Source organism: Pogonomyrmex barbatus, unplaced genomic scaffold (genome assembly GCF_055798465.1).
Source record: "Pogonomyrmex barbatus isolate J1 unplaced genomic scaffold, ASM5579846v1 scaffold5, whole genome shotgun sequence".
In the NCBI taxonomy this organism is placed as follows: Eukaryota; Metazoa; Arthropoda; class Insecta; order Hymenoptera; family Formicidae; genus Pogonomyrmex; species Pogonomyrmex barbatus.
In genome coordinates this window covers 9,035,019-9,050,462 of record NW_028297149.1, presented here as the reverse complement: position 1 = coordinate 9,050,462, position 15,444 = coordinate 9,035,019, and the positions used below count along the sequence as shown (strand labels likewise).

Genomic DNA, 15,444 nt, shown 5'->3' with positions numbered 1-15,444 from the left:
GTTAGGGCTTCCGCGCGGACGACAGGATCCGTCTGCGATTGCGATTAAATCGCCCTCAGACGAGCGCGCGCGCCCCCGCCATGTGTGCTGCCGGCCATTTAATCCGTCATCGCGTCGCCCCGGCGTCGTACGCGGCTTTAACCTTCACCTTGAACACGCCCTCCGTGCACGAAAACTATTTTAGGGTCGCCTGGATCGCCCTAAGAGGGACACACACGCATAAGCGTAGCCTCTACCGCAGCGGGAGCTGCATTCTAATCTCAGTACCGCATTGCGCGACTTGTTCGTCGCATTATCACACCTCCATTGTACTTTATGTTTCTCGCACATACCACAATCGCGGCCTACCCAGGAATTTTCGCGAAATTGTACGGTGTAAGATAACAGCCGCCGCCGCCGTCACGCGCCTGCCGGGAGTCGCGACGATCGATCGTGTACGAAGGCAGAGCCTGCCCTAATTCACGCGATTCTTCGACGTTGCAACTGCAACGCAACCATCAGCCACGAGGTATCGCGAATCCGGTAATGTTTGGTTCGTTAAGATGTTATCGGCAAAATGATAATTTGCATCCCAGCCGGTTCGCCGGTAGAACCGTCCGAATAAAGCAGCGGCCACTTGCCGCGGCGAGGCGCGACTGCACGCCGCAAGAATTACAAAGTGCAAACGGAGGATGTACATCGAGTACAAAGCCGCCGCCCGTCTGTAATCCCGGTCATTCTACTCGCGTTCAATGCTCCGGTCACTTATTCATTCGCGAGAATGTCGGAAAAAGCGACGACGTCCTACACGATACAGCGTGAAAATAGCATCAGCGTGAATTAGCGTGGGAGTCAGAATGAGTCAAGACGATTCACCGCTGCACCGATGGAGGCACAGCGACCGTATGATATGTCAGTTATGGCTGTATAATTATTTCCTTGTTTAAAGAGTCGGAACCTCAGTAGCTTTCGAGATAATTCAGACAGATCTGAGTATAAAGTTTTGCTTCAAATATTCCTGGAAAAACTTTCGACAGTGACGTAATAAAAAAAAAAAAAAAAACTCAAATCTTTATTGCTCACGTTCTTTCTCGGTCCCGTGTAAAGAAAGTAGCAAAAGGTACAAAACGCGTCTGTACATACGTACAATACAACGGTATATCCTTTTCTAAATATTTACAGGATCTACACAAAGACCACAAAAGGACGCTGGACGTAAGATCGCGCGGCAAGCGATAAACTGGCCGTGAGGACACGAGATAGAAACACTCGTTTATAAAACAAGATTTCAACACTAAGTAATTCAATGAACCGTGTAGATCGATGATGAGCGTCGATCGAAGAAAATGGCAGCTTCCTTACTGGAGAAACTAATCGGCCGTAGAAAATGATTTATAACGCGTCTGAGGCTAGATGTTAGTCCGTGATATAACTATCACGTGAAAGAGAAATAAGTAAGGGAGCTGATATTTACGCAAGACAGTTCCGCCATTATCCGGGACCCTTCAATTATCGGAGGGACATTGACATTCACGCATCTCGTTCGAACGATTCGCTCCGTTTCTCTGCCCGTTGGACCTTAGGCTTCGAGTTCGACGTGTCACTCGGAATTCACCCTAATATCACAGCCGTAGGAATGGAACGGCGCAAAAACACGTGTCGCCCTTGGACACATTCGGGAAAACAAATAGGGGTCCTAGGAAACCCCCCTCGGGAAGATCTCTGTCGTCTCTCCCTGCGAAACTCGATGCCGCAGATTCTGCACGGTCCACCCCTCTTCTACCGAAGCAATTCGTTTTGATTTCCATGGTAGGAAAATCGAGACTCTACAAATCTCGTAACGTTCTATTCACAAAGTAGCCAATTTTCCTGAATTTAAAGCTGACTCAACTGCCTGACTCAACTGCCAAACAGTTCGACAAAGAATATCGTTAAGTATAAATAATGATGATTTATGATTTGAAAAAAATGTAAATAAAAAAAAAACAAAGAATCGTATAAAATTGTATCTCATGTGAAAATATTTTTAATTTTAATTATCGTTTGAAAAATTTATATTAAAGATTCATTAAATATTTGAGAACGTACAAGCTGCAAAGTGGCGGAGAAATTCATGTAATGCGAAACACGAAAGACGAGTGACAGCGCGACAGAGGGATATGCGACGTAGGAAATGGTGCTATCGCGTTAGTAGCACTAATTAATGTAATTAACCGCAATTAATTAGAAGCAAAGGAGAGACCGCTCAGGAGATCCGTGGAAATCGTTGTACAGTTGATTTCAACGAAAGCTTGCTCAATGGCGACCCGCGGCCGGTGCGGCGGATTTCAGAGAAACCGCCGTCTATCATGTGAAAATTTAACTGAAAGGTCCAATTAGGGAAATCAACCGAATCAAGGCGCTGGCGCGAGCGAACTCTGCGTGTATTCGTGCGTTCCCCATGCGTGCAATATCGTACGATCTTTCGTACGCGAGAACAAGTTGTAATGCCTCATAAATATCTTTCGAGAGTATAAACGCTTTGATAACATCAGCGCATTGCCCGAGTTAACGTTTTATTTACGAAGAGCGACTACGAACAAAAATATATAATTACAACGTAATGCAAACAGGAATTCAATAAAATTAAATCATCTAAAATTCCTGCGGATATTCCAGACGTGGAGAATCATTTCTCAACTTTTTGTTCGTCAAAAAGTTTCGCTATCTCAAGAGTGGCATTGGAAGAATAAAAAAAAAAAAATACAAGTGGACGCACAACTTGAGATTATAACTGTCCCTCTTCAGGTAACATATCGACGATATTCCTGACTGTACATACTTGCGTATTCATCATACTAGAATATGTTAACCTTTTTAATCAGCTATCGATCAATCAACGGACCGAGAGTCTCGAAAGAAATAAAATACAGCGACATATTTTCAGTCTGAGAACTTGCTTCGTATCAAACTTGCTTTTCCTTTTTTTGATTTCCCTCGTCCCTGAGGATAAGAGGGACAAAACGAGGGATAAAACGGACCCTCGTAATCACATCATCGCGGATTTTCCATCGAATCATGGATTGTCAACTATGACATGGCTTAATCTATTATGTAGACCTTGCGTTCGCTTCAGATAAAAGTTTCTAAATAAATACGTGATATAAATAATGAAAAATGACGAGATGCATAAACAACAAAATCGACGATTAATATTGACGAAAAATATTGAAAGAGAACAAAAAAAAAAAAAAAAAAAAAGAAGTGAGAATAAAATTTTTATAGATATTCAGTCAGCTCTACAACATTCAAAACATTCAAAATGTTTAATTAGTCACGATGGAATGTTACGAAAGTGACTTCAAAAATTCCAATGAGTAACAGGAAAGGTGGAGGAAAGTCAACGCTGACGTTGTTCATTCGTCGGTCTGCATAATCGCGGAGCGCACGAATTTCGCATAACGTGTCTGCCGGAATATTTCGCGTGTTACGGTTCACGAAACGAGAATAGAGACTGAATAGAGGGCCGGCTCTCTCGTGGGCGCCACTTCTCTGTCCCACAATGCATGAGATACCGGAGGCGATTCTACATGCGTCTCGACGCGAAAGAATGCGAAGGCCCGCCAGGAGAGAGAGAGAGGAACATTTCGGAGATGCAATATATCGCGCGTTATTCAACATCCTCGTCGACCAAATGCTTTCAACAACAACAATAATACAACCATGAAGCTAGCTAAACATAGTTCGTGTCTCTACGACGAAGGAAATTTATCGCTGTTAGAATCAATGGGAGTGAAAGATTAAATTTTTTTCATTCACGTTAAGATAATACGTTTCAAGAATTCGAAAATCGTCAAATGCGTACGTGACATATTTTTCGATATTGAGGGGCCCACCCAGCATGTACGTCGCTTGTATATGTGTGCATAAATCATCTCGCGGAATTCCTGGGAAATTGGCGGTGCAGCTTTCATACAATTTTGCAAATGACACAAAAGGTTAAAGACATCTTTAAAAAAAAAAAAAAATGTTTGGTGGCATGCAGAAACGATGGACGTCGAAAAGGTAAGGTTTCAACCACACACGGACCGCCCGTCAATCATACGAGAATTCTCACAATGTGCACAAAGAAAGAATCTCCCGTTGTACATCTACCTCGAGGCTGAAAAACCACCAGCAAGAGATTTATGTGTGTCTCAACGAACGCGGGCAACTACAATATTTTGATCACGTGTGCCCGAGGATTGCGTAATGCTATCTGATTTTGCGCAAGCGAGCTTGTACTTCCTGCACTTTGAGTTATGATTCAATTCTCTGATCAATATGCGCTGATTGTCATCGTCTAATATTTCTTCAATCTCCGATTATCAAAATCGCAAATCCAAATTTTTTAAGTAAACTATTTTAATTAAAGAAACGTTTCGTCATTGGTGTAAAACTTAAACAAGTTAGCGAAAAGCATTTTAATCAATAATTCTTTGATGATAAACATTGATATTTAAATGTCTTCTTTAACAATATTTCTTTAATATTTAAATAGATATTCAAGACTCAAATATTTTTGTTAAAGAACAATGGAGTTTACATTTGTAAAAATATATATGTAGCAAGAAGTATAGCAAATAAACAACAAATTTACATCTCTTTATTCGATGAAAATTTTCAAAAGATACACTGTATACGTGAAGAGATGGCCGTTTATATGAAATCTCCGTTATGATCGATCGAGGATCGAGAGGAGAAACGAGAAAGGGAGCGGACGGACACAGAAGCTATGAACTTTTGTACGCGGTCTAGAGGCAGCGGGAAAAGGCAGAGGGGGGGGAGGGGGAAATAGCGAACGCGCGAGTGGGAGAGGAAGGGCGAGGTTAAGTCGAGCTAAGAATGCGGGGGAGAAGAAGAGGGAGCGAGCGTGGAGAGTAGGGCACGGATGGTGAACAGCTGCCGATGTCTGTAGTGGCCGTTTTGTGTGAACGTGCCCCCATAACCCTCATACGTCCCCCCTTCCGCTTGGGCCCTTCATCAGTCCGTTCGTTCGTTCGTTCGTTCGTTCGTCCCTGGTCGCACCGCTTCTCGGGAATAAAGGCGCGCTCGCGACCGACACTCGCGACGCGCCGTTCAATCCGCTTCGCGGATCGAGAAGCCGAAAATCTCCCTGCGGTGGAGGAAGGTCGCGACACGCGCCCGTATGTGAGCTATCGAAAGAACGGCTTTGTTCATGGGGTTCGAAATTCTCTCGGCGATGAGAAAACAAACTTTCCTCGTCGTAACGAAATCTCACAGGGACAACATCTCGTCAAAGTTTATGGAAAACGTTTGATAAGACATAGAAATGTATACTTTAAATAATTTATGTTCTTTACGTTTATATAGACGTCGGGTGGCAAACACGACGTATCTATACTATAGAGATTGCCGGTTGGTCTTATCGCAAAATTATATACACATAAAAAATCTTCGTTAGAATTTTCCCACTTAGAATAACACCGCTTGTCACGTCGGCTTTAAACAACAAGACTAAAAATCTCCAATCCGTTGGAGAAATGCGTTATCGTGCGGTAGATAGAAACGGTGTGACGCGATACAAAAGTTGCATAATCACAGTGCGGTTCGTGCCTTTCCGTGGCACTTACATGCCACACTTGTGATTTATTCCTGAAGAATTTGCTATCGCGCGTTCAGTGGCCTATGAAAGGAACCAATCTTACGAAATAATTAATACGATCTGTTCCGGCACAATACAGTCGATATACGATATAATATTTCAAGACGAGAGCTATATAACAGTACATGAACGATATGTCTACAACCCTCTTTTCTATTGAGTCAACTCGGCGCACCACCGCGTATATCCGACATTTCCTGTCAGCGATGACTTACGATATTGCAGTATTACAGGGTTGATCCAAAAGTAGAGCAACCCTATATAATGTTTTATGTGCGTTTAAAGCGACAGTGAAAAAATAGAAACAGTTATAACTCTTACAAACGAACGTAGCTATTTCTTTTATTTTATAATAATTATTAAAATCATTTTATGTGATACCGTTTTATTTTTGATTTTCTAAAATAATAAATAATAATTATCAAATTAGATGCAGTTAAACGAAGCGCGTCTAATTGCTAAATCATGTACATACAAGAATAGGTACGAATTTTCAAAATCCATGGGAACATTTCAAGAAAAGGAGATGTCTCTTGAACACAAGAATATCTCGTCATTCTATTCATAAGTAACTATCATATGCAGACATAAAATAAAAAAGAAAAAAAGAAGAACTTGGTAATTCCGTCCCTTCTTCCATTTTTGCTTCTTCTAAACCGGCAGAAGCGATTGTCGGTTGCAATAGACACGAGATCGAGAACGAGGCTACGAACGGGAAAAGGACGAAGAGACCGGTAGAGCAGGAAAAAAGCGCGTGATCGCAGGAAACCATTTACCTTCCTTTTTGCCGAGAGAGAGACGTTTTTACGGAAGAGCGCTTCATTGCTATGCATCGCGTATGAACATCTTCGCAGCCACGTGAGTTTTTAATCATGCGGCGTTTGCCGCGCATGGCGTCTTCCCGCCACGTGCATGGGCGCACGTACGCGTGCACGTAAAAGATCGCAATTTAACTTATTTATGATAACGCGACGCGTCGTCGAGTTCGCACTCGATCGGTGCGATCTAAGAAGCTACGCGGATCGCTTTTACCATTATCCTTGAGTCAAGTTTCTATAGCAACCTTAATCACACCGATATGTGAAATAATACAAAATAATCGTCGCGCGTTAAATCTATCCCTCGCGTAAGCTCCCGTGCTGATTTTTATATTAATTCTTTCAAGAGTCCGCCAATTCGATTCGTCACTTCGACCGAAAGTTATCAGTATCGCTGGCCACGTCGCCGCCGAGATAATCGAAAATGGCGGGCATGCCAATGCACGTTAAGCCTAACCGGGCCGGCTTTCCTTCTTAATGTATACGGCCGCGCGGTATCCTGCTGCACGGACGGTATCGCGCAGGGATTCTCATTCGGGCCCGGCGGGCCAATTAGGCCGGGTGAAATCACGCGACGAGGCCGTAATGCGTGAGAACCGCGCCGGCGCGGTTTAAGGCGCGAGAACTGGTTCCGAGCCTATCCTGATCGCGAACATCTCTTCCCAAGGCCCCCGTGTCCCGACGTTAAACGCGGCGTAGATGTTGCGAGAGAGCTCCTCGGGACTGCCTGAAATTAAATGTCGGGGACAAGGAGTCCCGGCGAGCTCGCCTTTCCTCGGGCCCTGGGCTCTCGCCCATTCGAGAAACACGGGGGCCCTCCTGGCCTCACCCGCCTCCCGCGCTTCCCCCCTGCACCCCCGACCGATCAACTGCCTCCGCCACAGCAGTGTCTTTTGCTTTATTTCTTCCTCATCTTCTTCCTCTTTCCCTTCTCGGTTCGTCTCGCTTGCCTCTACCTGGCGAACGTTACGAAACGCATCCTCGGATTCTCGTAGATCCGAGAGCTCGGAATTTCATGGACAAAAAAAAGGAACGCCGCGTGTGTGAAGGTAGTGAGTAACGTTTCAGATCGATTGACCGAGATGAAGCACGTAAAATGTATGTTACGATAGGATAGGCTTCATCTATTACTGATAATTATTAAGATACTGACTTGATACACGAGCATTAAGTGGTCCAGTAGAATGGAATGTTGTTTGCTATCTCTCTGCTCTAGGAACCATTATGTAAATCGCGAAAGAATACTCTGAAATATTTTCATTCGAAAATAAATTTTAAATATAGATCATAATAATATGTCGTAAAATTAGAGGCGATTTTCACGAAGTAATCTTACGTTTTGCGAATGTACTCTAAAATGTATCTTTTTCAGGTTTCGGAGGAAACGTGGTTCTCGTGGAGTCCGACGGACGCGATTACACAATTTGAGGGTTAAGCTTGGTATATTTATAGGGAAGTGGAATGCCGGTTATTCGGTATATAACAAGAAAACGGACTGGAATGAAATATCACGTGTACAAAGAGTGCGCCTCGATCACGCGGTGGTTCTCCGTCGTCAAGTGGACAATATCTTCTCGTGTTACTGCTGTCGAATAAAACGAAACGACGCGCACACAGAGACGCATTCCGGTCCCTCCATTGACACATACGTATCTGAGATATCGCGTTATAATTTGTTGTTACTGACGGCGACGTTGAAACATTCATGTCTCACCTTACTTTATCCTGCCCCTTGTGGCTAGGAACGTCTCGACGTGCGTGTAAATCGATATTGATCGTCGAAAAATACATTCCCTTCTTTCTCCGACCGTTGCATATACCAAAGCAGTCCATCGTAATTAAAATCTATTAATTTTAATCGCTGCGATTCGATATTTTTATATATTCGTATTTTCAAGTGTCATTAATTTAGCACGTTATTTGTTGTTATTTTTCAAAAATATTGTAGAGATTCGTATACACATTTGCTTTCCTACGAAATAAAGACTCTTCATCAAACTATATTAAAATAAAAATTTATTTCCGAGAACAAATTAAATGGGAAGCTTCAACTGACTCACATTTAATGTGTATCAAACGAAAATATAACCGACTGATCCAAATCCCTCTTCCCGCTCTAAATATCTGCCGCGAAACAGGAAAACTATCGAAACATTTTTCGTGTATTTTTTTCTTTTTTTTTTTTATGTACACACACATACACACACGCGCGCGCGTACATATCTTGCCTTTCCCGACCGCGGCAAAATGAAGGTTTCCGCGTGCGGCTGGAACAAAGAAATTCAATGCCGCAATGCCTTCGCGCCGTTTTTATGGTTTACTCCAAATCCCGTTAGAGGATTTCACCTCGCCGGCGTTAAAAAGAAAATGACAGAAGCGTGTCGACGGGGCGGGGTCGATAACCGCGGCTTTCGATATCTCGAATCCGAGAATGATTCGCGAATGCACTCGTAGACAGACCGAAGGCAATGGTGGCAATTTATTTTTTTATCTGTGAATAGCTAGCCGACGTAATTGATGATGAAGAAGCGAACAGGTCCCCCGGAGCTGTTCCGAACACGTATCGATCATATCGTTTCTCCGTTTCTCTTTTCCGCCTTTCTCTTTCTCTCTTTCGTCGTATTTGCAGAATCCTCACGATTCAATTCAACTTATAACTTATATTATAATAATTCGATGATTCATTTATTAGCGGCATTGTGTAATACCTCGCTGGCGTTAATTTCACCGCAGTTAAATGCTCGTTGACGTCGTGCCGAGCTATCCGCGCCATCTCTTTGTCGGCGCGAAGGGAAACAAAAGAAATTAATTTACGGTGGCGCATAAATAGATCGGAAAAACGAGAGAAGACAATAATAGCGGCACGGCGAAATAATGAAAACTCGCCAAGTTGTTCCCGTAAAAATCTGTAACTCCTTCGAATTACAAGTGAGCCGAAGGGCCGACCGGAGCATTTCTGGAGATGATTCTGGGGAGATGAGAAACACGGTCATGTTTGAGCCGGATACCGAGGCGGGATGCGCGAAACGAAATTCACGCATGGCGATACGCGATACAAGAGGAAGAAGAGAACGTCGAGTGGTGTAGTCGCTGGGATGCGGAGGATGCTACTTGAATAGGAACCGGAACTCGCGGTCCGTGCTCGGAATCGGCTACGCGATCGCACGCGTACGGCCCTCGCATATGAATCAGATAAAACATAGCCGGAGGGTTTTCCTACCGCGCGGAGGAGAGGAAGGAGAGGAGAAAGAGAGAGGCTAGCCATTGATTTCTTCGACGTGCGAAAATAAATCCAACTTGTGTACACGTATGAGAGAAATGCACCGCGGATGATGGACGAATCGTGAAACCACAGGAGGAACGAATTGAAAACCGCACAACGACTGCCGCTCTTATGATCCACGAAAAATAGATACGAAATACTATCTCAATCCGCGAAATTAACGTTCCCGTTCGCGGGAAGGAGGAAAAAATAATTGCACAGAAGCCCATCGCGACTCGCACGATAAATACGATAGGAAAATAAAAAGAAATGAAAAAAAATTTTTAATTGTTTCTATCGATTTAAGATATAATTCAATTGTATAAATAAAATAATAATAATAATAAATAATACTATAATACTAAATAAACTATAATAATAAATAAGATTAAATATATAATTATAATTTTTATATTTCTAATAAAAATACATGTATATATAATTAGTACTTGAAATAAAAGTATATTCATATGTAAATTAACATATTTTTGTTCAAAAGTAATTTTTTTTAATAAGTTTCACTATTTAAATGTAAAATATTCAAATTAAAAAAATGAATTTTACAAGTCATCAGACTTCATGTATTTTGTCTCTGAATGCTTCGACCTTACGAAATATCACATTTCGTTCAAATAAAATCTTATCAACTTCGTCCAATATCATTAAACCAAGACGTCTATCTGAAATTTTTAAACTTGTCTTTCTAACATATTTCCAGTGATAAAATGATCACGAATATCACAACGATTTTCATATTAATCGTATAATTTTTCATTAATTCGCGCTGAAACTGAGCATATTACATATTTTATTATTTGATTACCTGATACAAGATTTTAGAAAAATATTATTAATGCAAAAGATAACAGCACATGGCAGACATTTGAGCAACATAAAATTTTTATTGCGTCAATGGGATATCATCGAACCAACAAAATGGCAAATGGACTCGGGAGAGTATTAACTGCCCTCTACACCCGTTCTCAAAGGGGGAAGAGAACAAGAAATGTGCTTCTTGCTAGGCAACGACAGGTCCGTAATTCTCTTTGACCCTGCTAACCTTGAATCGAGCGCGACGACACGTCGCATAAATGCCATCGTGTAAACACAAAAAGAGGAATGTCCATAAACAAGAGACGACATTAAATATCTTATAACATTTACATGCGCGATAAAGTCGGTATTTCTCCTAAACTATTGGTCTAATTGATGAAAAATCTTCAATAACCCTAGCGAATATACCATAAATTATCTCATAATTTTATTTCATTTCCCACTAATTTGCCTAAAACGAGTTCATGTCTCCATTTTAGTATAGTCTCATATATATATATATATATATATATATTATATATATCACTATGATTTCTGTTTCGCAGAAAGTATCAAGAAATAGTATTTTCACAGAAATAGTATTTTCACTTCTACTAGAAAACTCTACAATTTTAAAACAATGCATAATTCTCCCTAGAATAGCATAATTCTCGCTGAAGTCCAAAATCGCCTGTCATCGCCGCGAGAGGGAGGGAAAAAAATTTCTAACGAAGACTTTTCCCGAAAGTATTTCGGATAGACCCGGATATTCTCAGCGGGATTCAGCGAAACTCCGATCGTGTACTTCTCCAGGGACTTCCACGTGATCGGACGCAAGATCAGCCCCTGCTTTCGCGAAGCCGGTTCCCCCCCGGCCGGTCGGACGCGCTCGCGACTCCGATTTTGCTAGGTTTTTGCAGCCGAAGTAACGGAAATCCCGGCGCGGCGACGGGCGCGTTCGCGAGAACGACGTGTTCGCGATGCGATTATTTGCTAGCACTCACCGTATGCGACGTTATGTCCTCGTCAGATCCGCAAGAAGGCACAGGCCGCAACGTCCAGGATCACTCCTCAACCAACAGACACTTCACTCGCCGAGACGCCGAATCACTGCGTTCGACTTGACCGCTCGACTGCGCTTGTGCGTCTCTCCCGGCAGGTTAGATGCGCCGCGCTCGCGCCGGGCCTGGTGGCGCCATCCCACGCCGTTGCGGCGGACGACGCAGACTCCCAAAGGCGCGCGAAAGCTCGAAACACGACACGCCCGAAACACTACGCTTACACGGCTTAGTAACAAATAAGTGAGATCTTGTATGTTCAATTGGTGTACTCTTTTAAATCCAAAAATGTATTCCAATTAAATGCTCCAAACTCCAAAAAAATCACTACCTACGGTTATTACTAAACTGAATTAACATCACCGTGTAGTAACCGTTCACTCACATTCAATCGACAATGTATTTCAATGATACAGTCTCATTATCATATACGATCAGGAGACACGGTAGTGTTTTGGGTGTCAAATCATACAATCAAAACACTACCATGTAACTTTATGCGAGTCGACGAAATGCGAGCAGACGAAATTAACGAAACAACGGCTGATATAATATACAATATATTCAATGTTTTTTTTATTAAGCATAATATCTGCTCGATATAATCATGATGCTCTCTAAATTTTCAGTATGTCATGTCTAACGAAAAGCATGCCAAATACTTCGGATCTTTCGAAGAACTATAAGGAACATTTTCGCGTATCAATGTCATCGGAATTTGTACTTATGGAATTATATTAGTCTTGAATTGACACGATGACACGATGCCATCAAGTATATGATTATGAAAATTCGCGATAATCGATAATCTTCTCCAATGATCGCCCATCACCATAATCGACACTCTTACAAAAAATTTGCGTCCATTATGCACTGTTAACGAGTAAAATTCGCAATTACTTACGGAGCGATCGCGCTACGTCTTTTCGCAACTGACGCTTGCGAAAATTATCATGGCGGCGAGAAAAAGCACGGAATGTTAGAATATTTTAAAAATTATGACAGACTGAAATGTAAATGATTACGATTTGCGATAAGAACCTGAATGTATTCTGTAGTAAGTTCGAATGATAAAAAAAATTTTATTTGACATTTCTTTAGAAAAATTTTAATTTTAATAATTAAATTTAATAATTTAATACATTATTTAATACATAAATATTTATATTAACATTTAACAATTATACTTCGCTGAAGTGAACAAAGCAACGTTGCAGAAAAGTCAATAATTAAAGTCTTATAAATCTTTTTATAAATGGATAATAATTAAATTTTTAAATTGATAATAATTAAATTTTTTAAGTGATGACTTTATAAAGTTAACAAAAAAAATGACAGGAATATTTTGTGTTTCTCGAAGTGTCTCTCTAATTTTTTTTCGATTTGATCCATTTCGTAACCACGCGGGTTTCTCTTCGCGGAATTCTGAGTGCCAGACCGGCGTGAGGAACACAGGCTTTCCGCAGGAAGCACGAAATTTAACGTTGTCGCGAATTCGTGGGTCGTCAAAAACGGAGGCGGTCACACGGAAATACGGGCAAACAACGGATTTTCGTGACGGGAAGCGGACGTTAAGGACAATGGCGTTACGAATTATTTCGACGGGCATATCGATTAACCGATCGTTCAACAGACATTTCATTTCTGCAACTCGCTACATTTCCTTGATCGCAGACCACACATTAAAATAAATTAAATAAAGTTGTTTTGTCGCCTCTGATTCATACTTGAAATTTATATATTATTCTGCATTATTATTTATTAACATTAACATCATTTTCATGTTATAGTCGTATATGTATTTGTATTAGATCATGAATGGAAGATCTAGATTCTTTTTTCCATGTCCGACGTATAAAAATCCATAATGTGGAGAATTCACCCTATGGAAGAAAGTCATTCCCTGCCAATATAAACTATGTAGAACAATCAGGCGACCGCCCAGCAGACACTGCAGATTCCAACATTCTGCAAATAAGAAGAAAACCATACTATGCATATAATGGATTATCAAGTAGAAGCAGAAATAACATTAAAATAATGCCGTATTAAACTTTATAATATAATCTTCTTCTATTCGCAAAGAAAATCATCTCTTTTTAAGACGAGCGGGCGCCCTTCCCGTCCCTCTGTCTTTAACGCGAAAGATTATGTTTTGTCGCCGCTTGTAATATTACCTTGAGGAACATCCAGATCTATGCTATCCAGAAAATCCAACGCATAATTGTAATCAGGTCGGGATAATAAATTCACGTTCCATTTTTCCTTCGGGAGACGAGCATGCAAGTAGGATTTTAGCTGCGAGGCGTCTAATGCACATAGACCCCCAAAACTTGGATTCTCAATCACGTCACCATTCGGACACTTGAACCAAGCCCCTCGCGGAATGATTGCAGCATCTTGAGTGATAAATTCTACAGTGGCTGCAAGACGATCCTCTTCTTTTAATTCCTTCGGCAGAGGGCCCTAAAACATGATTTTATACTCCTCTAATATGCGGACTGAACTAGATTCTTCAGTACGTAAAAAGGATAATTGTTAAAATATATTAATATCCCAAATTTTATAAGTTTTTAGAATTTTTAAGTCAATTTTTCTCATGGAAAATTTACAGGAAGAATCACTATTCGCAATTACATCATAATAAGTCTGGGGATCCTCATTCGGTGGAAACGGTGGATTGGCATCATAAACATTTATAACAATGGACGGATCGCCTTCGAATTTATTAATTGCCAAGGGACTCAGGAATCGTCCGTATTTCGTTGCTTTAGGCAGCAAGAGCCAATTCATCCCATCTGTACTGTAAAAAGAAATATATTTCTTCACTCTAATATATCTTAATGCGTTCACGACGAACATTAAAACGACACAAAAAAAAATCTATTTAAGTAATTAACTTTTAAATTTCAAAATTCGAGATTGGCTTTGTGACTTTAACTTTAAGTATCCAAATTAAATTAACATTTCTTTCCCACAATATTTAAAAAAATGGTAAGTTTGCTTCATGAGATTTATTTTTATTTCAATAGTATTTTTCAAAATCCAAAGAATTCTTACCTGTAATAATATATTTGACCGTTCATGCAATCCTTTTCGAAACCGAACGCGATATGGTAATCATTCTGTAGCCCATGAATTCTGCCCCAATAGTAACATTTTTTAAAGTGATTTTCGGTTTGCAAAATGAGCAGCGAATTCTGCAGCAGCTGCGAACTTTCAGTACTTATGCAAATACCGGCACAGCCGAATACATCCAGAGTTTCCAGTAACTTCAAGCAATCCATTTTGCGCAGCTTACAAACATTGTGATTAACTGCAATATTTTTGGAAGACAAACGAAAAGAGATTGCTTTTTTCAAATGTTACTCGTTGTCAAATATTTAAATAGTGTTCTAAAAAATCGTGCGTATCGACAGTTTTCTCTGAATTAGATTATTCTCGATACATAAAATTATCAAAATATGTGATTTCTATTTTATGATCTGTTCATGAAGTGAACGTAGAATCAATCAACAAGAAAAAAAGTTTTAACATCAATATATTCGAAATGCTATATCTTTTTTAGAAAGAAACTAGGACATCACAAACGCGTGCTTCGTGCACACTATTTAACTTTTTATTTTTTATTTTTTAAAAATAAGTTGCATATTCCTTCTAATATATACACCTTTCTTTATTACAAAAAATTCAAAACATTAAAGAAGTTATAATTGATTCCATATTGTTAACAATCTTTTTGATTACTCAACAATTTGTTTTCTCGGAAAATTATGAAAAATTTTTAAATTCATCGACAGATAATTCTAGTGGACATATCCAGAATCTTTTTCGAGGGAAGTTTATTGATTTGATAAATATCAAATCATT

General features: G+C 40.4%; 2 protein-coding genes across 2 annotated transcripts in view; both read right to left on the bottom strand.

Moving 5' to 3' along the window:
* Window positions 1–11,681, bottom strand: part of LOC105427514 (uncharacterized) — a 90,378-nt gene extending 78,697 nt beyond the window's left edge. Inside the window, exon 1 of the mRNA XM_089082008.1 lies at window positions 11,521–11,681. The gene's annotated coding sequence lies outside the window, so the exon portion shown is untranslated. The remainder of the gene's footprint in view (window positions 1–11,520) is intronic.
* Window positions 11,682–13,326: 1,645 nt separating this feature from the next.
* Rsph9 (Radial spoke head protein 9) lies at window positions 13,327–14,898 on the bottom strand. Its single transcript, XM_011639169.3, has 4 exons — window positions 14,635–14,898; window positions 14,212–14,377; window positions 13,752–14,040; window positions 13,327–13,542 (listed from the first exon to the last, which is right to left on the bottom strand). Exons 1-4 carry the CDS (start codon window positions 14,859–14,861, stop codon window positions 13,382–13,384), a joined length of 843 nt encoding a protein of 280 aa, XP_011637471.3. The 5' UTR covers window positions 14,862–14,898; the 3' UTR covers window positions 13,327–13,381.
* Between the last annotated feature and the right edge of the window lie 546 nt (window positions 14,899–15,444).